The sequence below is a fragment of the Echeneis naucrates genome, chromosome 3, assembly GCF_900963305.1.
Source record: "Echeneis naucrates chromosome 3, fEcheNa1.1, whole genome shotgun sequence".
In the NCBI taxonomy this organism is placed as follows: Eukaryota; Metazoa; Chordata; class Actinopteri; order Carangiformes; family Echeneidae; genus Echeneis; species Echeneis naucrates.
In genome coordinates, this window is record NC_042513.1 from 27831967 (window position 1) to 27859523 (window position 27557).

General features: G+C 47.3%; 3 protein-coding genes across 7 annotated transcripts; 1 reads left to right on the forward strand and 2 right to left on the reverse strand.

The window, feature by feature from the left end:
- Nucleotides 1–965: 965 nt before the first annotated feature.
- On the reverse strand, nt 966–4848 carry cog8 (component of oligomeric golgi complex 8). Of its 3 annotated transcripts, XM_029497485.1 has the most exons (6): nt 4749–4848; nt 3980–4380; nt 2810–3017; nt 1777–2601; nt 1525–1693; nt 966–1433 (listed from the first exon to the last, which is right to left on the reverse strand). In XM_029497485.1, the coding sequence occupies exons 2-6, from the start codon at nt 4306–4308 to the stop codon at nt 1129–1131; spliced, it is 1836 nt and encodes a 611-aa protein (XP_029353345.1). In that variant the 5' UTR covers nt 4309–4380; nt 4749–4848; the 3' UTR covers nt 966–1128. The 3 variants fall into 3 exon arrangements, with proteins under 3 accessions (XP_029353345.1, XP_029353344.1, XP_029353346.1); XM_029497484.1 differs by lacking the exon at nt 4749–4848 and having other exon boundaries at nt 3980–4483; XM_029497486.1 differs by lacking the exon at nt 4749–4848 and having other exon boundaries at nt 1525–1681; nt 1765–2601; nt 3980–4483.
- Nucleotides 4849–4864: 16 nt separating this feature from the next.
- katnb1 (katanin p80 (WD repeat containing) subunit B 1) lies at nt 4865–13062 on the forward strand. 3 transcript variants are annotated; one of them, XR_003840578.1, is made up of 20 exons: nt 4865–5037; nt 5526–5667; nt 8023–8153; nt 8236–8353; nt 8653–8753; nt 8852–8893; nt 8984–9067; nt 9280–9395; nt 9475–9546; nt 9615–9765; nt 9846–10036; nt 10172–10299; nt 10389–10439; nt 10605–10669; nt 10752–10979; nt 11054–11203; nt 11345–11421; nt 11506–11580; nt 11697–11803; nt 11883–12024. XR_003840578.1 is itself a non-coding variant. In XM_029497481.1 (20 exons), exons 2-20 carry the CDS (start codon nt 5628–5630, stop codon nt 12022–12024), a joined length of 2079 nt encoding a protein of 692 aa, XP_029353341.1. In that variant the 5' UTR covers nt 4865–5037; nt 5526–5627; the 3' UTR covers nt 12025–13062. The 3 variants fall into 3 exon arrangements, 2 of the variants coding, with proteins under 2 accessions (XP_029353341.1, XP_029353343.1); XM_029497481.1 differs by having other exon boundaries at nt 11687–11803; nt 11883–13062; XM_029497483.1 differs by lacking the exons at nt 4865–5037; nt 8023–8153 and having other exon boundaries at nt 5533–5667; nt 11687–11803; nt 11883–13062.
- On the reverse strand, nt 12810–26934 carry kifc3 (kinesin family member C3). Its single transcript, XM_029497480.1, has 22 exons — nt 26134–26934; nt 22626–22743; nt 21566–21705; nt 20932–21180; nt 20792–20857; nt 20505–20645; nt 20171–20431; nt 19925–20098; nt 19683–19769; nt 18706–18853; nt 18483–18613; nt 18246–18357; nt 17914–18095; nt 17694–17798; nt 17489–17619; nt 16625–16748; nt 16396–16525; nt 16067–16296; nt 15766–15918; nt 15545–15678; nt 14495–14537; nt 12810–13508 (listed from the first exon to the last, which is right to left on the reverse strand). Exons 1-22 carry the CDS (start codon nt 26383–26385, stop codon nt 13500–13502), a joined length of 3120 nt encoding a protein of 1039 aa, XP_029353340.1. The 5' UTR covers nt 26386–26934; the 3' UTR covers nt 12810–13499.
- Nucleotides 26935–27557: the final 623 nt, after the last annotated feature.

Sequence of the window (27557 nt, forward strand, 5' to 3'; positions counted from 1 at the left end):
CTCTCTGAGATATGATGGAGTTTGGCCATTAAGAGCTTTATATGTTAAAAGAAGGATTTTGAATTCTACTCTATATTTTACTGGCAGCCAATGAAGAGCAGCTAACAGGAGAGATGTGATCTCTTTTCCTAGTTCCTGTTAATATTCGTGCAGCAGCGTTCTGAATTAACTGTCCTGGTCAAAGGTTACTCCAAGGTTACAGTGGAGATGGAAGCCAAAGTGATGCCGTCCAGACTGATTAGATCATCCAATCCCAAGTCGAGACCAGGAGGCAGAGCCGCAGTTTAACACGCTCCTCTGCGCCTCAGTCAGAGCGGTCACCTGCTGAGAATAGAATAGAGTCTCTGTCTATATTTAGGTCTATAGAAACTGTGTCTGTCCCCCGACTACCTACATTTAGAAAAGTCAATAAACCCAAATTAAACAGAAGAGAAGCTAAAAATAAAAACTTAACTGAAATCAAAACAGCCACAAAGTCAGTCTCAAATAACACTGCGATCAAATGTGGGCTGTTGAATATTCGATCATTATCATCAAAATGTCTACTAGTAAATGATCTCATAGCTGATCATTGCATTGATTTATTTTGTATAGCAGAAACCTGGCTGCAGTAGTATGTCAGTATTAATGAAGCTACACACGCCATTCACGTTAAAGTTCATATTCCTCCTACCACAGGTCGAGGAGGGGGGGTTGGCTGTGATATTTCAGTCAAGCCTATTAATCAACCCCAGACCAAAATCTGGCTGCAGGTCTTTTGAAAGCCACACTCTTAGTCTTTCCCACTCAGACTGGAAAGGTGAAAAACCACTTCACCTGAGGGTTAGGGTTAGATTGATGTAATTTTGCTATATAAATAAATATGATTTGATAAATTATTTGGTCTTTAGTGTGAAACCAAACCTCTGATCAGACAAAGCTCCTGTTGGAACAGCAGAAACCTGCCTCGTCAGAAAAATCACACATTTTACCGTTAAATTATTTTTAATTTATCATCTTCAAAGCATTTTAAAAAATTAAATGAGTCCAGTGATTCTTCAACCAGCTCCTGTAGTTGAATCCTAAACCCCCAGAGTTTGGGATAAAGATAAGAAACCCAAACCTTGGTGTTTGAGAAACAGCCCTTTGTCAGAATCTTTCATCAGAACTGGAGTCCAGAGAAAAGTCCAGGCCCTGCATCGTCTCAGACGCTGGCTTCACTTTAGACTCAGGGTCTCTGGGCTCAGACTGGGTCGGGTATGGATCTGTGTTAGGGTTTGTTAGTTGAGTGTCAAACAGCAGGCTGCCGAGTTCTATGGCGAGCTCGATGTCAGGCTCTGGTGGCGGAGCTAAGGTCTCTCTCTGTGGGAGCACGAAGTCAAGAGGCTGGAGCACAGTGGCAATGTCAATGTTGCCCAGACCGTCGTACTTGTATAGCTGAGCTGGAGGAAGACCTGCAGCAACAGAAACCATGTTAGACTCACCACAACCATGCCAGGAGGTGTCATAGCTGTGTACAGCTGGTCATGTGACACAGGTCCTCACCCAGAATGAGAGCCACCTGAGCCGGAGGAAACAGGACCTGCAGACAGCGGTTCAGGAATGGCAGCAGGTCTTCGGCATAAGAGCAGCAGAACTGAACAAACAGATCCTTCTCCCTGCTGCTGAAGGCTGACTCCTCAGCCCGGTGAAAGACCAGGATCTGACAGGTCACCTGAGGAGGGACAAGATTGCCAGTACTCAGCATGCCAGTCCAGACTGAACACATTGGCCTGATCACCTGACACAGTTACTCACCTTGTTCAGGGCATCCTGCAGGCAGGAGGTGACATCCCGGGCGAGGCCAATGGGGCAGCAGAGCCTCAGGTCGTTGAAGGCAGTCAGGATGTTGTTGAGGAAACAGGCCAGCGGCTGGAAGTCCAGGAGGGACATGGGGGGCTGCAGGGTCCCAGGCTGGGTGCTCGGGGGCACAGGGGGAATGGTCCCCCCCAGCACTGAGGGCAGGGTGATTAGCGTGTACAAGTTCATGTCCTCCTGAAACTTGTCCACTGCGTCCTGCACAGCTCCTCTGAATGTCTCCGCTGCAACCCGCTGGAACATTGGTGCCAGCTGCCCACGGAAGTCGGCCCCCACCCTGCTGAACGACAAGCCGAAGTACATACATTGCCCTAGCAGTGAGTCTAAGCGCCCCCCCACACCGCGCTGCAGATCCCGCTCTAAAGTCTCCAGGAACTCTGCCACCTTCTGCACCACCCAGCCATGGAAAATGGCACCCTCGTTCACTGCCACCTGCACACCGGCAGGAGGCACTGGCGGGTCCTCATCAGAGAAGATGGCCCGATACTGCGTGATGATGTCAAACAGGTGGACTCTGCAGGCCTCTATAGTCTTGGTGATGTGGAAGTAGGCATCGTCTTCAGGGATGGCGGCAAGGATGGAGTGCAGCCAGGTGCCACGGGCCTGCAAGAACTTCACACGCAGCTCGGCCTCTGTGAAGACATCCATCCTCCGCAGGTAACCAATGACACGCAGGCAGACGGGAAGCTGAGAGTTGCTGCGCAGCTGCTGTAGAAGCTGGTTGAGCATCAGCTGAGTTGACTGACGAACTTCCCGCACGATGCCCTGCAGACACAGAAGGAGCTTAACCATCAGAGTTCTTATCAATTATCAATAAAGTTCCTCCAATCACAGACCAGTTTCTGATCTAAACTTCAACTGGTTCACAGACACATGCTGGAAGGTGCGGGCGGGTGGCAGCTGATGAGCTCTGTCTCTGGTGTGTCACTACTCCTCAACATGTCATCAGCCAGGTGTCAGGTCTTGGACTCACCTGGATGACGGGCAGTGTAGCGTGCTTCCTCTCCAACCTCTTGACGTAGGCAGCTAGCTCCAGCGCTTCCTCATAATACCCGTTCCGGACGCAGGTGTCCATGAGCTGAGGGATCTCCAGGATCTCCAGGATCTCTGTGTGCCGGTTCAGTGTCAGACTGTTCATCCGACGACTACCTCCAATCTCCTCGGCCTCCTTCATGAAACCCCTAAACAGAAAGACCAGCTCATTCCTGGACAGACATACAGACCTGCTTAGAGACCCTGAGACCAGTTAGGGGTCAGTCTCTGAGCCCTTAAGTCCAGAGATCAGGATCTGGTCTCAGGCCTTGTCATTAACCTCCTAAGACCGGGGGTTGCATTAACAGAGATTTCTCCTTCATTGACGGAGTTTTTTTTTTATTTGATTTTTTGAAGATTTGGCCGACAAATCTAAAGGCCATCTGTCATTTTGACGGATTGCAATTACTTCAGAACAATATCAAAACAGCCATGAGAAGCAGTCTGTCCGAGGCAAAGGTACAACATTTAATGACAATCGCCTCTGCAGCAGCCTCACTTGACGCATTTGATTACGCAATAGCGGGCACCCCGAAGGTGTGAACGAGACTGAGTTCAGGCCGCAGCAGGTGAACTGAGTTAAATTCGGCTGATTTCTTGCGAAGTTTGTTCAAATTTTAATTGCAAGTATTTAATTTTGTAAAACTGCGTTTTTCATTTACGCTTATGGCCACAGTTGGTGTTTTGGTGGCCACTGTCACTGCGGGGAAATGTGTTGATGTGATGAATGTTTTCTCTCATGCCTTTATAAGTGCATCATTTAGTTTGTTCTAATTTAATTTGCATTAAAAACGAACAAATTAAAATTAAATGTTATTGACTATGTCTTTATCATAATTAAAAAACGAAAATTAAAATGACAATAATAGATTATGACGATTTTTTTTACCTGTCTCAAACTCTTGCATGGCATTAATTTGTAATTTCTCTTTTGTGTCGTTGGTTATCTTGAATCTAACCTGGAATGTATTATACTCTTCTGCCACCACTAAGTGAAAGTACAATGATCTACTATGTGCACACCAGGTCAGTGAATGAAGACTCAGGTGGACTGGACCAGATTTAAATCGATGGTTCCTGCTGGGGGGCATCCAGCCTTATTACCGCCCACCTGCATTTCTCCCCGAAGCCCGGCAGTTTGTCCAGCAGCCGGGACACACTGCTCTCCACCCGGCCGAAGTCCCGGTAGATGTGCTCGGTGCAGTCGGCGGTGCGGATGAAGGTCTGGTAGTTGGAGAAGGCCAGTTCCCGGGTCTGCTGCAGGATCTGGGCCCGCTCCTCCGCCAGCCTCTCCGGCTCCCGGATCAGCTTCTCCAGCCCGAAGGAGCTGAGCTCGGACAGGTAGGCGGTGAAGTCCGGGTTGTCCCTCCAGCTGTCCGGGAAGCTGTCCTTAAAGATCGAGGCCAAAATGCTCTCGTCCTCCACGTCGACGGCCGCCATGTTGAGCCGACAGGACCCGCTCAGCCGGACCCTTCAGTCGGATCTCCGGTTCCGGTTTACACTGAAACTCCACTGAAACAAACAGTTTTCCTAAAACGTTGTATTAAAACGCACCGCGGGTCTCCTGCCGATTTGTCCACGGCTACTTCCGGAAACAGCCCCGGTGTCCGCTCTGCCCCGCCCCTTTAACACGTCACATAACAAGCGCCAGACTTTACGACTTGTACTTTTGTGTGCCCACACAACAAATCAAATATTATTAACTAATGAAAAACTGAGTGACTGAGCTGCCCCAGAAAGGAAATAGAAACAAAACCTACACTTTGGTTCTTAGAACTACAAATATACCTCTCTATGGAGATCAAGCCCTCAAAAGAAAAGACTAGGGAGTTACCGTGTAAACACTTTAATATAAAGTATAGAGATGATATAAAATTCACCTGTTACCAAAATCCCCGATTGGTCTGTCAGCTCCAGCAGAAAGTCCGCTAACCTCCGTGTTCTGTCAGTGTTAGTCTTCGCTCTCTCAATAAAGTTGTGTTTGAAGACAGCGGAAGTAGCCGGCCGGTTGTCCGGTTGCTAAGCTGCAGCGGAGTACCGACAGACGGTGTGACGTCTGACCGTAAAGGTGCCGGTTCGGGTGCGGATGTGGAGGTCAACGGGCGGGAACCGCTCCAAGCAGTTAGCTGTAATTTGCTCAGTGCTAACAGACTTTCACGTCTCGGACAGGTGAGTTAATAAACCGGATCGGAAGCTCTCGGCGGCTCCTCGGTCTTCCTGGGAGCCTCCGTCACCCGTCGGTGGCCTGTCAGTGATAAATCATCTCTCAGAAGTTTGTTAATCAGCTTTTCAACGGAATCTTCATCAAGCTAGCTGCCCCGTGATCCTGCTTTATCCCATTCAGGCTCAGTCTGAATGGGATAAAGCAGGATCCACTTCAGGTTCACTTTTCCAGGTTCCACTTTTCTAGGAACACCTGATCCAACGCCCTCCTTTTGTTTGTGCAGATGTTTTTCAGTCAGTGAAAGATGTGATGATGTACACCCTGCACAGGTGAGCCTCCACCTGTTAGTTAATACATTAGTTTATTGTAGCTCTACCTCATGAAGTGGACAGTGAGTAACCTCCGTGTCCAGCAGGCGAAGTTCAGGTTCTTCTGTGATGTTCAGAGTCTCTGATCCAGGACCAGGAAGACCAACCGACTTTTGTTCCTGCAGGTGGAGGTGTGTTCACAGAGTGCATGAGAAGCTGATGTGAGTCCTCAGTGATTCTGACTGATCAACCTCCTCAGTGTCCGCCAGTCTCCCAGTGTGACCAGTATGGCTGCTGCAAGTTCCACCAAGATCTCATGGCGACTGCGTAAGTACAAACTGCTTGTCCTGTGAAACATGTTCACGATGAAAATCTCAGCGCTGTATAGACACATTATTCTCCAAGCTGTCACTCTGATTCAATGGCATCGAAACTGACCAGTTAATAATATTTCTTCTTCTAACCCTCTTCTCTCCAACCACTAGTTAATAACAATCGAGTTTACAATAAATGGCTGCAAAGCATCTGGAATAAATTCAGCTGGAGCAGATGTTCTGAAAATACCGTGGCCAAATTTAAGGAACTATTCAGACATTATTTGGTAAACTACCATGTCTAAAGTTAGTAGAGGGCTTCTCCCCTACACAGATTGATGACCTTGTGAATAGCACTAAGTTCAAATCTTGATTCTGTGGCTCCTCTGAAAAAGGAAGTAATGAAACAGAGGAGGCTGGCACTTTGGTATAGCCCTCAAATTTGTGCCTTAAAGCAAATTTAATTAAAATTGGGGAGGAAGGGGTGGTCCAGTAATACAGATGAATTCTAGTTTGCCGAGAAAGAAAGTTTAAAAACATGTTTTAAAAAAGCTCTTTGCATTGCCAGAAGCTCAGACTATTCAGCACAGATTTCCTTCAGTACTGTAGCCAGGCTACATTTTTTTCCATGGATTGATTACTTTTTTTACATTTGAAAAAGATCATTATAGATCAGAAAAATGTGAAATAGGCCACAGCAACCTTCCAGATTGCAGTGCTATTTACATCCAGTTCATTTAACTAATGAAATTAAGTCTATTAGGTCTTTGCCTGGTTAAGCTCAAATATCCTAAATATCCTAAATAATTCAGCTAACGAAGAAACCCTGGAAACTTCCAAATGTGCATTCAGAAACTCTCAAAGAACAGCACTAAATCCCAAATTGTAATGCCACAAAAAGAAATGGATGAAGTAAATACGCATGAAACACAAAAACCCTTTTTACCATGCAACAATCCAAAGAGGTGGGGGGGAGCCTTGAAACTTTTATCGTATTAATTATATAAACAACAAGAAGATAGAACAATACACAAAATAGGAACCCTATGACAAATGTAACAGAAACTAGCCAATACAAAAATATCAAAAGCTTTATTCCCAAACACAAATGAACAACGGCTAGCAGGGTGATGCCTTTCTGGCTTCAATGCACTTACCAAAGGTCACAAATCAACAAAATGATAAGTAAACTTCTAAAATAACAAAAGAACTACAATCAGCAATTGGAAGACTAAAAGGGAGGAAAACCTCAGGGACACACGACTTCACGTCGGAATGGTACAAGATGATGCAAGACAAATTTGTTCTAAAATGATTAAAAACATTTAAGTGTTTGCAAAAGAAAGTAATGCCTCCTTCATTGAGGGATTCAATAATTTCCATCATTCCTAAAGAGAGGGAGACCAAATTGGAATGTGGGAACTATCACCCAGTCAGTGTCAGTCTCAGTATAGACTACAAACTGTTTACCAAAAATTGGAGATGATCATTATTAGTTTAGACACAGAAAAAGCGTTCGATTCAGTAAGATTTAGCACTGACAAAATTCTGCTTGCTTACGTCCATAATTGGCACATTTTCAGCACTATATGGTAGACCAACAGTTAAAACTAAATTCAAAGGGGATCTCACTAATTAATTCATACGGAAAAATGAATAAGACAACAGTCATGCCCATCACTGCTCCTCTTTGCCCTGTTCATAGGACCCCTGGGCTAGTGAATACAGGAGATTTTGGCTATTAAAGGGGTGACGATGTCTGCTGGGGAACACTAATTGGCTCTGTCTGCTGACGATTTGCTGGCCAATCTAACACATCCCACTCAAACACTTCCCAAATGTATGAAAAAGCTAAAAGAATATGACCTACTATAAAGTTATAAAGTCAATATTAATACAACTCAGATACTAGTTATTAATTATGACCCACTGAATGAGATAAAGTTTTTGTATAAATGGAATTGGGAGGCAGAAAGCATTAAGTATTTGGGAGTTTTAAGATTTAAGAATTGGGCCTCCAAAGGATTAACAACCTGCTCTTCATTTAGCCACAAGGGGGCATTCCAGAACTTTGAAGATCTATAATACTAGTCTCTAGGAGTGCCTTCATTCACCTATGCAATTAGATATTAGAAACATCCTGTCTGAAGAGTAGGCAGGAAAAAAGTCCATGCATTAGTGTTTCTCTGCTCTGTCTGCTGTTGGTCTGTCTAACAGCTCCACACAGAGTTTGGTCTGGACCTGCTCTCTGTGTGAAGAGCCTTGATGGAACTTTATTATTTGGAACAGCAGAAAAAAAGGAGTCTGATGTTGGTCAGGGACTCTGATCAGCTCAGAGCTGAAATGTCCCTCCTGTATTGTTGTGCAGAGGAGTTTGAGGCCCACTCCAGCTCTGTTTCCTGTTTGGCTCTGGGGAAAAGTTCAGGCCGCTTGCTGGCTACAGGAGGAGAGGACTGCAGGGTGAACATCTGGGCTGTGAGCAAGGCCAACTGCATCATGGTGAGACCTGGTCCCCTGGAGACCTCAGGTCTGGAGCTCCTCTGTCTCAAAAACATGTTCTAATGTTGTGTATGTCTCACAGAGTCTGACGGGTCACAAGAACCCGGTGGAGTGTGTCCAGTTCAATGTGTCAGAGGAGCAAGTCGTCGCCGGTTCTCAGTCTGGATCCATACGGGTCTGGGACCTGGAGGCTGCCAAGAGTGAGACCCAGTTTTCTGTCTGTCATGAGTCTGACCTGTGCTTACTGGGTTTGTATTATTTACAACCATGAATTTTAACCCAAGCATGAGAGAGTCAATCCGGTCCCAGTCCAGACAGGTCTGCTCTGGAGCTGGATCAGCCTAGAAGCTGTAGACCTTGTGATGTCGCAAGTGTTTCATTTTCAGGAAGTTAGTGTCACTTTGTTGGAGCTACAGTGGTTTGATTCTGTCTGTGAACACTCATTGTGACTCAGACCAGTCCAGGTGAGTCTTGGTGACAGCTGCTTCCTCTTGTCCAGTTTTAAGGACCCTGATGGGACACAAAGCCAACATCACCAGTCTGGGCTTTCATCCGTTTGGAGACTTCCTGGCTTCCAGCTCCCTGGACACAAATATCAAGGTAAGTGCTGTTTATTTGTTTGTTTTTCTTTCTGTCTGTTCATAATCTGCATTAATGAGTACATCTCTTTGTCTGTGACGTTGGTTCAACTCTGTCAGCTGTGGGATGTCAGGAGGAAAGGATATGTGTTCAGGTACAAGGTAAGATGTATGTGCATTGGTGCATTTGTGCATGTGCTTGTGTGTGTGTGTCTGTGTTTGTTAACAGCACGACTTTTGTTCTTGCGTCAGGGCCACACTCAGGCTGTGAGGGGTCTGGCCTTCAGTCCAGATGGGAAATGGTTGGCTTCAGCAAGTGACGACTGCACTGTGAAGGTAAAACTGATCACTTATCAATATATAATCAATACAGAGCCTGCAGGCCACTAAGAAGTTCGTCCTGTCAGGGACTTTACAGTCCACAATCCTCAGAGCAGGATCTGTGTCATCGAGCCTCTGACCCCAGGGAACAGTGGGTGTGTCTTGTGCAAACAAAGAAGGCATTTACAAAAAGGTTGACCTTTGACCTTGTGCTGTATGATTCTCAGCTGTGGGACCTGACTCAGGGGAAAACCATCACAGAATTCAAATCTCACATCGCCGCCGTCAACGTGGTGCAGTTTCACCCCAATGAGTACCTGCTGGCATCAGGCAGCTCCGACAGGTACGACCCCCAGTCCACAGACTGACAGACCAGGGGCCTTTTCTGCCATATAACTTGGACTGCCTGTGTGTGTCTGCAGGACCATCAAGCTGTGGGATCTGGAGAAATTCACCATGATCAGCTCACTAGAGGGAGACACAACTCCAATCAGGTAGTAGTGTGGATTACATGACCCCTGATACCTGACCTCTGACCCCTGAATTTCACTTGTGGTTTCAGGTGTATATTTTTCAGTCCGGATGGCAGCTGTCTATACAGCGGGGCCACAGACTCTCTGCGGGTCTTTGGCTGGGAGCCTGATCGCTGCTTCGATGTGGTTCCGGTGGGCTGGGGTCGAGTTTCCGACCTTGCTGTCTGCAACCAGCAGCTGGTGAGTGGCTCCACCCACAGGATGGAGTCACCAGTGTCCCCTCAAACACAAATCTGACCTCCAGCTCTCTCCTCCATCAGATTGGTGTCTCCCACCAACTTTCCAGCGTGTCATCCTTTGTGGTCGACCTGAAGCGGGTGAAGAAGAGCAGTGGCTCCCTGATCCAAGGAATCATCCAGGACAACCAGCCACTCACAGAGCCCAAGGATCCCAGGGGATCTGCTCTGCGCCGCAACTATGACAGACCCACAACCACCTGCAGCTCGCAGAGGTACATCCACCTTTGTATCATCAAGTTCCTCAATAGCTTCGTCAGAGCAGAAGCCAAAGCAACAACTTTTAATCAACTTCCAGGTTTTTGTTGACTTGTGTCACTTTACGTTGTTCTGTGTTGTGATGTCATCAGGGTGAAGCAGGGGTCAGACACTGATAGGCGAAGCCCCAGTGAGGATGAAGCAGATGAAAAGCTGTCGTCAGCTGAGATTCACAACGCTGAGGACTACAAGGAGATTTTTCAGCCCAAGAACGCCATCTGTATGTGGACCATCAGACTCTTCATGGTTCTGTTCTTAATCAGTTTGAATTCATGATTTAAAGACCTTGTCATCATCTTTCTCCTCCAGCTCGAACTCCTCCCAGGATTTCAGAACCTTTTCCTGCTCCTCCAGAAGACGGTGAGCCCTTCATCTCTATCTTCATCACTCTGATCATTTCACACAAAGAAACCGCAGTTCAGGGGTCATATAGGATGTCATTAAGGTGCTGAAGATAGAGTGTGTGTGTGTGTGCGCGTGGACGTGGACGTGTGTTCACTTCCTATTGTGTAAATGTGTTCTCAGAGACCATATTAGCCATTGGCCGTCAGCTGAAGGACATGGTTTCTCCGTTTCCTGACAAGCAGCAGGTCAGTGAAGGCAGCAGCATCGCCACAGTGAGGTCATGTGACCAGTGTCCATGTCATGTGAACATAAAGTTGTGTTTTGAAGGCTCCACCTTTGGCCTCTTCCACACCCGTCCAGAGGGTGGAGCCTACGGTAGTCTTGTGTGTGAAGCGCCCAGCCCCCTCAGCAGTGGCCCCTTCAACCTCCGACCCCCCCAGGTCCCGCTCCCCTCCCCCTCAGCCTCCCATCGCCACGAAGTCTAAACAACAACCTAAGATCATCCTGAGCACCAGGAACGAGCCCATTGGCCTCAACGTGGCCGATTTCCTGCCTGTGAGTTTGAGCCAGGACGATCATGTGACGGATTGACTGAGAGTCCAAACTGAAGTGTCTCCTTTGTTCCTCAGTGTTCACCCAACGCCAGACCTGGAGTCCTGAGTGACGAGGAGGCTCTGTCCCAGATCAAGAAAGGCCATGACACCATGTGTGTAATGCTGAGCAGCCGACACAAGAACCTGGAGATGGTTCGAGTTGTGTGGGCCAGAGAGGACATCAAGGTGAGACAGGAACAACAGACATAAAGGAGGAGACGGCTGTGGTTTATCTTCCAGCTCATCATTTTTATTTGGTTCATATCAGAAAAAGAAAAGATGTGTTGTACCACTTCATGGACATCCCTCCACTTCCTGTCTCTGCAGAGTGCTCTGGACACGGCTGTCTCCATGAACGACCTGTCTATCGTAGTGGACATCCTCAACATCATCAACCTGCAGCCGTGAGAGATGCACACGCATCACGATTAATCCTAAAAAATTATTAGATTCATCAAAGCCGGAAGTTTAGTTGTTGGTGTTTTCAGGTCACTATGGAAACTGGACCTGTGTACATCGATTCTTCCTCAGATTGACAAACTGTTGCAGAGTAAATATGAGAGGTCAGTGATCCCAAGTATTGATTATTTATATGATCAATTTACCTCAGTCTGGTCACATGACCAGACCCAAATGTTTCTCAACTATTCATCAACTTGTGTGTGTCAGTTACATGCAGACCGGTTGTACATCTCTTAAACTCATCATGAAACATTTCTGGATGTTGATCTCTGACACGCTGAAGGCGGTGCCATCTGTGGGTGTCGACATCACAAGGGAGGAGCGGTGAGCAGTTTGTCAAAGGCTTGTTTTCAGTATTGATAACATCATGACCAGCTCTCACTCTGAGGCTGTTTATCAACAGACACCTGAAGTGCAGGATGTGCTGTAAACAGCTGAAGAACCTCAGTAACTTTGTGAAAAACAAAGCAGCGCAGGTCGGTCGCCATGGCAGCGCCTTCAAGGAGCTGCAGCTGCTCATGGCACCGCTCGATGACTCACTCTGAGATGGATTGTCAGTGAGGGATGGATCAGCTGATTGAGAAGACTGTGTGTCCACACAAGGTCAGACCCTGCACACCCTCAGCGAAGATCTGATCATTCACGGTTGTGGTGAGGATGCACTGTCCACTGACAGACAGGAAATAAACCCTCAGAGTGGACACGCCCACTCATTGTCAGAGATTTCAGACTCACACCAACTCGGCTGAGGTCAACAAAGCAATGCATGTTGGGAAAGTTCTGACGCTGCTTGTTACCTTCAGTTAGCATAAAGCCTGAGCAGGAGGAACTGGTGGTTGATTCCCTTTAACTGACTCTTCTAATCGTTCATAATGAACTTATGAGGTCATGTGACCAGACTCACCTGAAGATAGACCAGGCGCTCCTTCAGTCCTTTTTCTACACAGGTCCACTGTTTAAATGTGTATTAAAGTAAAGTTTCAATTTCTGGCTTGATTTTTATGTTTATGATGATTGTGCTGAATCTAGGTGGCACATTGAGTGTCGCAATAGACTTACACGGGGCTCACAGTTCAGGAAGTTTGATGACTAGGAAACAAATCAGGTCACGTTGATGCTGCCACAGATCGTGAGACTGAAGGGTCAAAGGTCATAAGAGTTTAAAAAGCTGACTGGAGGACTAACCTGCTGGCTCTTGAATGAGCACACTACCTTGTTTAATATATACTCTAGTAATGAGCTTAAGAGTCTGTTCAGGTAGCTGTGTTTAGCCTTTAGGCTCTGATAAGCTAACGGCAAGTATAAAACATGTTCCAGACTCAACTCAGGTTAGATTGTTTATTAAAAAGGGAAATAGAAAAAGCAGCTGGAGAGAAGAAGGACAGCGACATATAGATTAGCTTGTTTACTGCGAAGCCACTGTTGTCTGTTCAGTCTGAGGTCAAAGGTCAACCGTGGTCACCTGTGGTTTTGCAGAGGTGACGAGACAAGCTAACACAGAAAAAAAAAAAAGAAAAGAAAAAAAAACATCCAGGAAGAAGATAAACAATCTCTCACACACACACACACACACACACGTGAACCTTGTATTGATCACTTCCCATTGGTCAGCTGAGTACCAGTATAGTACCCTGCTGGGATGAATGAGGATCCATCTTCACTGTCAGCTCAAAACTTCAGCAGAGAAACGTTTCCTGCTTTGTCAGATATAAATATGGAAGCAGGTGATTTTCATCAACATCTGGAAAAATATAAAGTGCAACTTTACAAATAAAGGATAAAAGAAAGACTGATTTTCTGGGACGTTTAAGTGTCAACTGTCCAGACGGGTGGAGCCAGAGAACCTTCAGAGTCCTTTCAACAGCCATCGTCCCATCAAGACACAAACCATAAAATGAGGCCATGTTCTCTGAAGAGTCCCCATCAGGCTTTGGTCGATCTGAGATCCCGAGGGTGTTGACTGACACCCCAGACCCGGACGTCCCTCAGCGTTGCCTCCAACTCCCTCAGGTTGTCAGTTTCAATCGTCCTGCAGAAAAGACCCAAGACATTCAGAGGTCAGGTGACCCATACAAGTCAGCCCATGTCCACATGTTTGCTCTTCTCAAAGTGAAAACATGTTTACTATTGTCCCAGGACGACCCGCTCATGGTTTCTGAGGACTATGAGGACACCTGGTGATAGCTGTGGTTTCAGAGGACACACTGGGTTGCCAGGGTCTGACAAAAGTCTGATGTCACATCCTGTCCACTCTGTTTCAACTGTGAACTAAAGCTTGATTTGTCTGAATCAAGACATAAAACAAATTCCTGGGACTCACTGTCCTTCCTCTTCAGCTCCCTTTAAAATTTAACTGGACATCAGCAGTTTTCCTGAATGTGCACACGAGGTGTCCCTGTCCTCTTCAAACAGATATTAACAGTTTTTTCAGATTTATGAGCACAGACACATGACCAGCATCATCCCATAATCCCCGGCTCATCATCAGAACGCCCAGCAGATCGCAGAACAGCAGAGATTCTGGGGGGGGGCTGGGGGGAGGCATCCACACAATGAAGCCACAAGGAAAAGTGGATTACATGTGCAAGCACAGGAAGCTAACTGACACACACACACACACACACATCAAATGTGTTTAACTTCAGGTTTATCCACTTACAACTAAAAGCACTGCTCAGTTTCATCTGTATCCAATTCTGTTAACTATTACAGAAGGCAGCTACTTAGCACTCCAAAAACACAAAAAACAACACACACCTGACCTGTGCTGGACACAGATAAACCACTGAAATAAGTTAGTGTCCCTTTAAGAGCTGTGACGTGGTTAATGAGCGGGCGTGCTGTTTCCTTGTGACTTGGTAAGAACCAGACCACAGGGATCGAACAGGCGGCACAGGCCTGTGGACGCCCTGGGCCCTGCTCAGGCGGGGTGGGGTGGGGGTGTGGGGGCAGGGGCATGCCATGCTGAGAGCTTCCATGCCAAGCTATCCATCAATCAGTGTTTGCCCCACCTACCTGCCCACCGTCTCCAACCAATTGGCTGGCTCTGTCTACCTGTCTGTGAACCAACCAATCAGACCACAGAATGAGGACAGAAGAAGAGCAGACTGATAGGAGGGGCTGCTGGGAAATCCTCCATCACTGCTACAGTTTAGACCAGAGATGTTTCATTTCCCAGAATGCTTTTAGGCCATCTCCATCAAAACGGAGCGGGAGGAAACATTTACATCCAGCGTTCAGACTTTTATTTCAGTAGTCGACGGATATGCCAAAACACAAGACCAATTTAAAATAATGTAACAGGAAAACGCAACCTTGCTGAGAGTCTGTTTGGACATCAAACTGTATACAGTTTTAAAACTGTGTTGACCAATGATAAATTATTTATGCTGCTTTTTCCTGAACATTGTCGTCACATTTGGCTCAGGAGGAAAACGGTAAAAAGGGAAAGAAACATGGCACACTGTTTCCTATTGGAGGAAAAATTACCCACATCAACCAATCAAGAAATTCTAAGTCAACACGCAACCTTTTGGTTGCTGAGGAAGAAGGGTAAGGCGGTAAGTGAGTAAGTGAGAGAGATTGCTATCAATAGTGAGTTTTGGATGATTTAAAAAAAAAAAAAAAAAAAGAAAAAGAATTTCTGTTGTTGCAAATGTATACATATGTTCTATAATTTTCTATTTTATATATTTTCAATTTATATTTGCATTCTGAGTTTTAAAAAAAAGTTTGTTAAGCATGTTTGCGGGTTTCACAGTAAAAGAAAAAGAAAAATTCTTCCTCCTCAGATTTTATGCTTTTGTGTGATTTTAGGTCTGAAGTGTTCATACAGTGTATCAAAATGAAGAAATGACATCAAACAGGTTTACAGTTTTTAAGGTGAAATATTACAGTAAAGTCAAAAACAGTCAATTATCCCAGAAAGGCTCAGAATTTAACAGATTGTTCATTTTTGATGCTTTTATTAATTATATTTATTAAATTATTCAATTTAGCTCAAAGTTCATTTTGAATGTGTGTGTTGTGTCCCTGCGTTGTGTCCCTGTCAGTGTCCCTGTATGCGTACCTGTGGACAGCTGGGACTGGGACCTCCTGCGGGAGCTGCTGGGGGTCCTGGAGGCCGATGAGAGGGTGGAGCCAGCACTGCTTGCCCGAGAGATGGGGAGGGGGATGGGGGTTACAGGGGGTGAGTCCAGCTGAGGAGGTCAAAGGTCAAACTGCATTAAAATGAAGTTCATATATATATATATATATATGTGTGTGTGTGTGTGTGTGTGTGTTACCTCCACACTGTCATGCGTGGGTGAGGATGAGGTGGAAGAGTTCTCGTGCCTCCTTGAGGACGTGGTTGATGAGCTCAGCTCAACGCTGCGAACGCGCTGAGCAAACTTCAGCGAGCAGATGGACTCACTTATGTTGCTAGGCAATGGAGACACCTGAACACAAGACAGAGTCAGCTTAATCGACAGCATTAATCACTGATTTACTGTCCAGACATCAAACTGATGAGTCTCAATCAGCTGATTAAGATCTGGACTGAACAGACCTGACAGCCAAGTCCTGCACACCTGGTTCAGGTCTCACCTGCACCATCATCAGGGTCTTGCTGTCCCCGCTGAGAGAGTCCTGCAGCAGGTAAGTGAGGCGGGAGTTCCTGAACGGGATGTGGGAGTGTTTGCTCCGCAGAGCATTGATGACATCACCGAGCGCCGACAGCGACTTGTTGATGCACTGAGCCTCTCGGAGCCGACTGCCCTCCGCCCCCGACTTCCCAATCCGTTCTGAGCCTGCAAGGTCCACCAGGTTCAGCTTCCCTGGACCAAGACCAAAGTCAGAGCTGGGAGGCACAGAGTGTGTCTGTCTGTGTGTGTGTGTGTGTGTGTGTGTGTGTATATATATATATATACACACACCTTGTGTGCGGTTTCCTGTATCAACATTGAATCCAGACACGGTGATGATGAGCAGAGCATGTGACCTGGAGCTGTGTTCGTTCAGGTTGGTGCAGGCTGTCGCTCTGTTCATGTGACCCAGTTCAAACACCTGAGGACAGGTAGACGTACACAAAGTAACCAGTTTCAGCTGCAGACAGAAACCAGCAGCTGTGTGGAGACGTTTACAGTGACAGCAGGAAGCACTCACCCGGTTGATATCTTCAGGACTCTGGACGGTGAACTCGGTCAGTCCAGGGACGTACAGCTGTCCACTGCCATCAGGATTCATCTTGATGTCCAGTTTGTCGGTGGGATTCTCCCCCAGCAGATTCCTGAGGGGACGCACAGACCCGGAAGACTGAACTCAGGCAGCACAACATCGACAGGTTTCAATATGGGGTGTGGCCTGTACCACAGGCCCCTCCCCCAACAGTGAACATGCAATCATAGCCAAAACAAAACAAGAACACGAACACAAACAGTGTGATGAGCTTGAGCTAATGTTAGCATCCAGGTCTTGCACAAAGCCGCCCCTTTGATCTCATGTGTTTGCTCAGGATGCAAACTTTAGCTAACGTTAGCAGCAGACATTTCACAGATTATGACTAAACCTGAGGATTTTTTCTAAGAAAATCTAATCTGCTAAATCCTGACCTCAGATCATCTGACCCTTTAATCCGGCTCCAGTGCTCAGTTATCTGAGTTCTGGACCTTTCTGCTAAAGCCTTGTTCCCAGTGTCCAGATGTTGAGCTCTCACAGGATGTAACCAGCTGGACTTGCACAACAGCTGACAGACGGAGATAAACTGAACCACTTTTATGTAACTCCTGAACAAGATCCCAAATCCTGTACCAGCCCTGGTCCTGGTCCAATGGATCCAATGTTGATGCAACCTGACTCTCCTTCCACATTTAGCCTCAGCATGCATGTTAATGTACTAATGGGCCAACTGTGACTGCACAGGGTTTGTGTAACTCATCTTTTGGACTCATTTGGTCGTTGTAATGTTCTAGGACACAGTTTCCGCAGTGACATCAGCGGACCGTTCTCAGACCAGGATCAGAGGCTCACCGCAGCGTCTCATTGTAGATCTCCACCATGCTGACGGTGATCTTATAGTCCCAGTCTGGAGCCTTCGCAATCACCTCGGAGAACAGCAGGCGCATTGCTCGCTGGTTAATGCCGGGGTCGTCAACCACGCCCTGTGACAGACATGTGTGTGACATCATCATCATCGACAAAAGTGCAAAGACCACACACACAGCACCAGTCCTACCTCCATGGTGTACGTTTTCCCAGAGCCGGTCTGACCATAGGCAAAGATGCAGACATTGAAGCCGTCGATACAGGAAGTGACCAGAGACTGCACTTCCTGAAACACCTGGTCAGAGAAAGACAGACTGTTGGCTGCAAGATCCTGACTCATGTATCTGGTCTGCTGTGACACTAGTTTCTGTCCCCCCTCAGACCAGGTCTCCAGTCTGGGGGTCACTCACTTCCTCCTGCGATGCCTGGGGGGGGAAGACCTTGTCCAGCTCAAATGTCATGATCTTGCCCTTGTTGGACAGATAGAGGATGGCATCATCGTCAGAGTCGAAGCTCAACATGGTTTTGGCATCAGCGGTGTCCTGCTCCTCCTGACTGACCGGCCGGACGCGACAGAAAACACGGATGTTACCTAGGAAATGGAGGGGGGCAATCAGAGCCACACCTGAGACCAGGACATAATGTCCTCAGGTCATAGCTCAGACTCAGTTTCATGGATCTCAGGAGCACTGATGTGTAGGTGCTGCTGTGTGACATTTGTGTTGTTGTGTGTGTGTCTGACCTTTGAGTCGAACCAGCTCGTTGTGACATTTCTTCCTCAGGTTCATTTCTCTCCTGTATTTACGCAGCAGCTCCTGGTTTGTGCTGCTGACGTCACTGATCACCTGACAGATCTAACACACGGACACGCACAGACACAAAACCGTTGATCACTGATTTGTTTTTATTTTGTCTTTCATCTTGTTTTATTCTGAGTCTGTTTTAAAGTGACTTCAGGAGTCTGGTGGTCTGGACTCACCTCCTGCTTGGCCTCCCTGATGGCCTGATCCAGCATCAGAGGAAAATCTTGAACCTGCTTCTTCAGACAGTTGTAGTCACACGTCAGAGTCCGGAGGGCCGGCTGGAGACTGAGCAAGTTCAGACGCACACCTACAACACAACAGGCACAAAATGCACACTGAGATACAGACAGACAGCACACACTGAGAAACAACAGACACACAGACAAGAAGTGGTCAGACCTGCCAAATTCTCATGGACTGCCTTCATTTCTCTCTCTGCTCGGACAAAAGCTTCCTCGATCACTCGGTTCTTCTCATCTTCCAAGTTCTGCATCTCGGCCTCCAGGTGACCCTGAGCCCGCTCCATCTCGCCTTCATAGACCAGGACCTAGACAGAACCACAGTCTGAGGGCTGGATCAATGAGGACAAACTGCCACAATCCCCCCCGTGATGCACTGATGAGATCCACCATCAGAGAGGCCGCCAGGGGGAACCAGACCCAGATCCACAACAGCCAGAACCCTCTGAGTCACCCTGAACCTGGACTTGCAGTAGGGACTCAGGTCTAAAGGTCCAGATTTAATATTAAAAGCCCACATTTTAACTTCTTCAGTATTACAAATCATCTCAGTTTAGTTTTACATCTGTAGTAACAGAAGGTCAGTTAGCTGACTGTTTCTCACTGACCAATAGAAATATAGCAGATTTCAGGGAGGAGGATGGTGGTCCAGGTGGGCGTGGCTGGGGCCTTTAGAGTCTCAGACAGCATGGACCTTAAACTTAAAGACCAATGTGAACTGGTCCACCACTGGAGGAGGAGGGTGAACAGGATCTTCATATCCTGGAGGTTCACACCAAGGAACCAGGTTCAGATCCTGGTCTCCTGAATTGTGCGAAGCGACACCACTGGCAGCACTGGGACAGAGTTACTGGGACGGGATGACATCACAGACTGGGGGACTCAGAGTCTCACAGGTTCCAAAGCATCCCAGTAAAACCACAGGCAGCAGAGAGTCTCTGAACTGGGACTCTAATCTGTTCAGGACGAGGTCTGAGATGGTGGTGGCAGTCTGGGCCTCCTCATCTGTAAGGATTTGGGGATGGTTTGTTTAAGAGCTTTGGAACCTGAACTCTGAGTCAAAGTGGGGTGGGGTTTAAGTCTCACTGTGACCTCTGAACCTCAGTGATGTCACAGGAGAAAGGAGGCAGGGCCAACCTTAGACAACCCACGAACCACCTCAATGCCGCTCCTGCCGAGGGTGTTAGGGAGGAAGCTGCAGAGACGAGCTCGGTCGGCAAGCAGCTGCAGCGAATGCATGCAGAGAGCAGAAGGTAGAGGTGGCATCATCATCACCTGCCTCCGTACAGCTGAGACTCAATGTCATATTGGTCAACATGATTCAGCGACAGACAGCCCGAACGGCACGCTGCATGACAGGAAACAGGAAGTGGCATTACCTGTGTCCTGAGCTGAGCGCAGGTCCTCTGAGACTCGTGCAGCTGCGTCTCCAGCTCCCTCAGCAGCTGCCTCTGCACAGACAGCTGCTCCTGCAGGGCAGCATTCTTCACCTGCGTCTCCACCAAAGCTTTCTGGGAGTCAGGTGACTCCACCTCCACCGTCTGAGTAACATACTGGACCAGAACCAGAGCTGGTTTTAGATCAGGTCACTGACAGTCTGCACCTCCCCCAACCACTGTCCTCACCTTGACCCTAGGGGGCACAGATGCCTGCCTGGCCAGCTCTTCCTCACACTCTTGCAGTCGAAGAGTGAGTTTGCGCTCTGCCTCCCCCTGCTGACGTCGTGACTCCTCCATCTGCCAGGTGGAGTCATTCATTTGTCGCTGGAGTGTCTCCACTCTGAAGCTTTTGTCCAGCAGCTCTCGCTCCAGCTCGGCCAGACGCCGCTCCCTCTGCCGGGCCTGGCTCTCCCAGCGGGACACCTCCCTCCGTAAGGTCTCTGCCTCCTGCACAACAATCAGGTGTTAAAGCTGCTTCCTGGCTGTGTGTAGACCTCACCTGGCTGTGTGTAGACCTCACCTGGCTGTGGGGGCAGTGGCTGCAGGGCTCTGCAGGGTTGAGCCTCTGAAGCTCTGAGCTCCTGCATGACTTCAGCTCCTGCTTCAAATGGTCATTCTCCGCCAGCAGCAGCTCAAGCTGCTTCTCCAGGTCTGTTGCCCCCTACAGGCCGGAGAAGACAATACTTCATGACATCACAGCACAACTTCCTGTTTATGGTCCGAAGTCAATCCATTCTCCCCTGAACCCTAAATCCTTCAACATGTAACCAAGTCATGGGACATTTTTGTGGTTCAACAGAGTCTCACCAGCTCAGAGCGAAGTCTCTCCACCTCCCGAGTCTGGTCCACCAGCTTCTCCTCCAGCTCTTCCACCTGTGGACAACAACAACTTATCAACACATCAACCTTAAACAGCCACTGTGATGGTGCGTTTCCTGCAGATTTACCTGTTTGCGCAGCCCAATAACAAGCTGCTCTTCTTCCGGACAGGTGAGACAATGTGAAGGTTTTTCACCAGGCTGCAGCAGCTTCTCAGTTTTGGAGGGGGCCAACAGAGGCTCCTCCCCCTGCAGCGACGGGACTCCTCGTCCCTCTCCCTCTTGGACTCTCTGCTGCAGCTGCTGGACCAGCAGGTGACGGGTGAGTTCTTCAGAACGAAGACGAGTCTGAAACTTGCACACTTTGTCCTGTAGAGTCTGAACACACACATACAGTCAATGCCAATCCTTTACAGAGAATCCTCTGTAAAGGATTGGGTGGGGTGGGGGTGGGGTCATGAGGGGGCTGGTGCATGGACCTGGATCTAAATCTGGGACTAGGAGACACTGAGGCAGATTGAGTGTTTTTACATTGACAGGAGACCACCAGCAAGACCAGGTAACTCTCTGTAGGACCAGGGCAAGGACAGCATGGAGAGACAGATGGAGGACAGTGTGAGAGAAAGACCAGGATTCACTCTGAAGACCTGGACTTGTTAGAGCCACTTAACACAAATGTTACAAGTATGATGATGTCATGTCTCCCTGAAGTTATATCAGCTGATGTCATCACTTCAGTTGGGCAGAGGCGGGGGAGATGTACCTGGATGAGCAGCTGCTGGTTGGGTGCGTTTGTTTCAGTCAGCTCTGTGGTCAGAGATCGGTGCTGTGAGTAGGTGGCAGAGGGCAGAGACAGGAAGGAGCCATCGTCGTCATCACTCATCAGGAAGTCCACTGAGCTCGCTACAGAAACACAGGAAGGTCACACGGATCACAGCTTGACTCTGGTCCATCATACTGGAATTAAGGCCGCTACAATCAGTCTGGATAAGATGATCTCTATCAGACTCTCAGACGAGCACTTTGGTTGTGTTTCCCCGTGTTGGTGTCAATCCTCCAAACCAAAGACCTGCTTTACATGGACCCTCAAAGGAATGTGAATAATCCAGGATCAGATTTGCAGCAGACCAATGATAAATGAGGTTGTTGTTTCCTCCTGATCCCGCCCCCAATACCACACACCAACCAGCCTGACCACATAACACAGCTGATAAATAAACCTGACAAACCTGAGTGTGTGTGCTCAGATATTCCCAGAGAGAGAGAACTGTTCTCAGCCTGATAAGATTTAAGGCCCTGCACACGCACACACGCACATGTCTTTCCCCTGGAACAAATTTGAAGGACCAACATGTCCCCATTACACAGCATTTACAACACACATTTTTCTTTTGTTTGTGTATTTGACCTGCAAGCCCATCAGACCAGAATCTGACACAGGCCCTAAAGTCTGAACCATCAGGCCTCACTGAGTCAACCTTAGGTGAGGTGAAACTGTGTTGATTATATCATCAACAGACTGCTGAAATACTGATCAGCCCAGACTTGGGTTCAGGTCAAGGTTCAGGTCCGAGAGAGTACGTAAAGCACTTTCCTTTGTAGTGATGTTAAAATCAATTATCAATATAAGTGTCTGATCAGAACCATCAGTTGATCAACTCAGATCTGAATTCTTTTAATCTAGGACACCGGCTGAACAAAAGGTGAAAGCTCACCTGATGGTCCTCCAACGATTGCACCTACACCCACACACACACACCCTTCTGTCCTGGAATGCAGCTGTACTGGTGCACATCCAGTCTAAGTCCCGCCCCCTAACTCACCATCCAACGAAATGTCTTTCTTCCAGAGCTCCTGCAGGCAGGGGGCATGGCCGAGGTCCCACGTCTTTCTGGTGCTATACATGACCGGACTGAGCACAGAACTGGACTGCTGAACCGGCTGCAGACAGAGACCACATGAGACCAGAAGACACCATATCAGACCAGAACAAACCACAACAGAGTCCATAGACCAAATCTGAAGAGTTTGATGACATCACCAGGAAGTGACAGAGACACTGTTAACATCATTGATAAAGAAGCTAGACCTACTCCATATGGTCCTGATCTACCTTCAGATAACCTGGTCCTGGTCAAACCCCGTATGACATAACTGCCCTGCAGCCATCTGAGTGGTTGGACCAACAGAGGTCAGCAAAGACCAACCGAAACACCCAGCATTCGGACCTGGACCTGGACAAGGACCAAGATCAGGAAACAGCAGCAGCACTGTACTCCTCTGGAACTGGACCTCACTGGTAGACTTTTTCCATCAACACTGACTGTTCCTGTTTTTCATGAACATACCTCCACCTGAACACAGATTTCTTAACTCCTTCCTCAGTTAAAGACAACACATGGCCAAACGTCAAAGGTCACAGGGTCCTGGGCAGAGACACTTTAATATTCGATGATTATTATAGAAACAGCATAGCCTTCAGCCAACATGTGGTCTCTGTGCAATGAGCAGAATCAGGCCACGCCCCCCGTGTGATGTAACCTAGTCCGAGCAGGTGAGTCCCACCTGGTACACCGTGATCCAGAAACACAAAGGTCCCCACAGGTGAGACATGAGTGCAGTGGATTCAGAGTGGAGGAGCACTGGTCGCAGTGGATAAGTCCTAGTCTGGACTCTGGACCCAGTCCTGATCTTTACAAAGCTTTACTGAGAGTCCAGCTCATACCTGTTTTTTTTTTTTCTCAATGTGTCACTTACGATGCTACATATCTGTTTATTGGTAATGGTTACAGTAGCATGCTAACATTTACTGTTAACTTGTTGTTAACTAGTAATGCTAGCTTGCTAATTGTTAGCATTGCTGAGTAACACATCAGCAATGCTAGGGTAGACTAACATGAGCTTTATAGAATTTGAGGAGAAGTCTGGCAGATCCTGGTTGGTCCAGGTCCGTGTCCAGGTTCACATGTTGATGCTGGTCGTCAGGTTCGGAGATGAACAAATTGTTCACTCACAAATGTTCCAGATGTTCAGTTGCTAAGCAACAACCCACAAACTGCTGAGTGTGTCTGTTTATTTAACGTGTGTAGGACAGACAAGAGAGTTTGACATTCACAGGCTGCAGGATAAGAAGGTATTAAATGCACGCACGCGCACATACACACACATTGTTTGGATTAGAGCTTTAAGGATGCACTAAGATGCTGACAGACACACAAACAGGCACATTTAAACACACACACAAATTATTAATGGTGACAACTGCTGAGACATACATCCTGGTAGACTGTCCACACTACAAAACCCTAACCTTTCTCACACACACACACACACACACACACACACACACACACACACACAGTTTGAATTAGAGCTTTAAGGATGCACTAAGATGCTGACAGACACACAAACAGGCACATTTAAACTTAAACACACACACACACACAATTTGTGTTTTCCATCCAACCACCAGCTGAATGTGCTGAGACTGCAGGTCCTTTTTTTCAGCTGAAACAAACCCAGTTTAACATTTCAAAAGGTCCATACAGCTAAAGGTTGATGATAAACTGTCGTCAGCTACGCCCACAAGCCCCGCCCATCTGCACTGATCATCCACCTTGTAAGATCAAATCTCCTGTATTTCAACTGGATAGTCAGAAAACTGTTCCCCAATCAGAGGAGAGAATCAGATCCTGTTTTTCTACTGTTCTTAAACTACACTGAGACAGTCTTCTTATGAATATCAGCCCTTCAAAATATAGAATCTGAAACATATTTCAGCCAAAGAGCTTGATTCCTTATCTGTTCCCTCCTCCTCCCTTAACTGGGTCAAATAGGCTCTTCCTCTTCTCCATGTGCTAACAGTCAAACCCAGTCTGCTCCCCTGACAGACAGACAGACAGACACACACACAGTTTTCAGTGATGAAGGCTGTAGCTCCGCCCACACCTGCTGACACAGACCAGGTATCAAACAGTGAAGGTCAAAATGCTACAAAAATTTGAAACCTGAAGAAACATCCAATTCTTATTTACCAGAACCAGAAGATGATCCATCAACTATCAGCTGATGGTCTCACAGAGTAAACAACAGGAAGTCCAAAAATGACTCTGCATGAGAGAATGAGACATCCCCATGACACACACAGGAGAGAGTGAAACAAACCAGACAAAAGGAGGACGATCAGAGAAAATTCACAGGACATACAGAGACACAAAGCCGAATGCAGACCCCCCACACACACACACACACACACACACACACACACACACACACACACACACACACACACACACACACACACACACACACACACACACACACACCACACACACACACACACACACACACACACACACGTCAGCAGGTCCGTCTCCTGTCCTCCATCTTTGTCCGTCCAGCTCTTACCTCCCTCTCAGCGTCCTCATCTTCCTCCTCCTCGCTGCTGCAGCTTCACACCAACACCCACCGAACTCCTCAGCGGACACACAGCTTCCTCTCTGTTTCCCTAGCAACAGCACACCAGCATCACACCTCCTCTAGCCCTGCCCCCCGTCCCATTGACTGCTAAATATTTCAGCCTCAACTGAACCGTGAAGAGCCGCCCCTCCCCCATCAAATATTCAACAGCCTCTGTATGTGTGTGTGTGTGTGTGTGTGTGTATGAACAGTAAATACTATATAAAAAGGAACTGAGGAAGATCAATCATATCAGTCTGATCCGTATAATTGATCTGTTCTTTAATGAGACATTAAATCAACAGTCCAGAGTCCAGATGTTTGTCTCAATCGCCTGATCAATCATCTGATCGCCTTCCTGTGGTTGTGTCTGGTCACGTCCACATTAAGATGATGATTTCAGGAACAAGTTCTTTCTGACGATCTGTGTTGTCATGGTTACAACAACAACGAGCAGTCATGGAAAACAGACAGTTCTCCTGCGTCACCTCCTGACCCAGACTCCAGACTCGCTCCTGACATCATCACTATGATTAGATGTTGCGTGGCAGCAGAACCTGGCAATGATGTCACAGTGACCTCCTGACAGACCACGTCTGACCCCCAACAGTCTCAGGTCTAAGTTCACCTGGTTCAGGTTCTGGTGGGTTCGTCAGCAGATTGACATCAGACGAAGATCTATGTGACATCACTCAGCCGCTCACATAAACAAACCAGAGGACTAACCAGTTCACACCATGAGATCTGACCATGTCAAAGAGACTAAAACCTGAGACCAGCAGCCCAATACTGTTGATGCAGAGATCTGCTCTTAGTGCACCAGGTCCTGGTCTGACATCACACACATTTCACCTGCTCAGAGGTGGTTCTCACCTGAACCTGGACCCTCCTGCTCTCTGGAATGTTACAGCCACTTCCTCCTCCCCTCCTCAGCCCTTCAGCTCTGCAGCTCATTGGTTGTCTCCAGTCCAAATCTGGTCCACCACCCAGAGTCTTGGACCACCCCCAGACTTCGGAGACTCCATCCTCTGGACTAAGTCTCTGTCCCTGAGGTTCGGCAACCTTGTTCCGGTTCTTGAAGAGGCTGTGGAGGGTCAGGACAGCCAGGGTGCACAGGACATACATGACCCAGTCCCACCGGTCCACCTCACCTCTTCCTCAGCAAGTCCATGCTGTCCAGGTCCAGACTGGTTAAGATGGTCCAGGTGAGTTTTAATCAGTTGTTGTATAATCCTACCCCTCCCCCCACCTGCCTCAATTCTGTGCTGAAGTTCGCTTCCTCACACTCGCACATTAGATCTGATAAAACCTGAACCTTGTCCTCTCAGATCCTCTGAGGTGGAAGGGAAACCAGAGCCTGAATTTCTCAGTGAAATTTGAGACACCTAGGTTTGTGTGTGAGTCCAGACTAGATGGTCCTACCTCCAAAACCAGGAGCTGGTTCATTACATGAAAACAAAAACAAATCAGGTCAGCCTGAACGCTCCAGGGACCTCCAAGTCTGGATTCAAAAACAGACACAAGATTCAGATTTGTAAACACTAAAGGATCCAAAAGCCAGAAACTATAAAAAGTTGGTTAGCTAGTCTGCTCTGAGTCATTAGTCCTGATTGAACAACAAGCAAGAAGACCTGAACCCCATCAGACCCTCTGATCCGTCGTCCTGAGACACTGAGGAGATTAAAACTGTGACAGAGAGAGAGATAGAGGGCGAGAGAGAGGGGGGGAAGAGAGAGAGAGGGAGGGAGAGGGAAGGAAAGAGAGAGAGAAAGAGGGAGGGAGGGAGAGAGAGAGAGGGAGAGAGGGGGAGGTGGGGAGAGAGAGGGGGGGGGGGGAGTCTCTGTCAATCAGAAAGACTCCATCCCACCAATCAGATGAAGCCAGGCTGTCACATGGCACACAGGAGTGGATTTTCGCAATGGCTGCGATTTGGATTTAGACGAGAAGCCTCAGAACTTTCGAGATATGTTTGTTATTCAAATGGAAATAAATGAACTGTTTAACTATTTTTAAATTTTACTTCTGTTTTGTTGTTCACTGGTTTTGAAACCTGACATTCCACGTAATGTTTGAACAGTTTTAATGTGCCGATGACTCCTTTATTTGGCTCTGACAGGAGACATTGCTTTGAAAAAAGGATATTTTATTTAATGTTGCAGATACATTAATTTATGTTTTCATTTAATTATCAAAATGTACTTCACATGAGCAATTATTTGGATGGTTGCTTTTCACTTCTATTTGAGTCATATTATTACTCTTACTTAAATATAATTATTGGCTACTCTACCACCTCT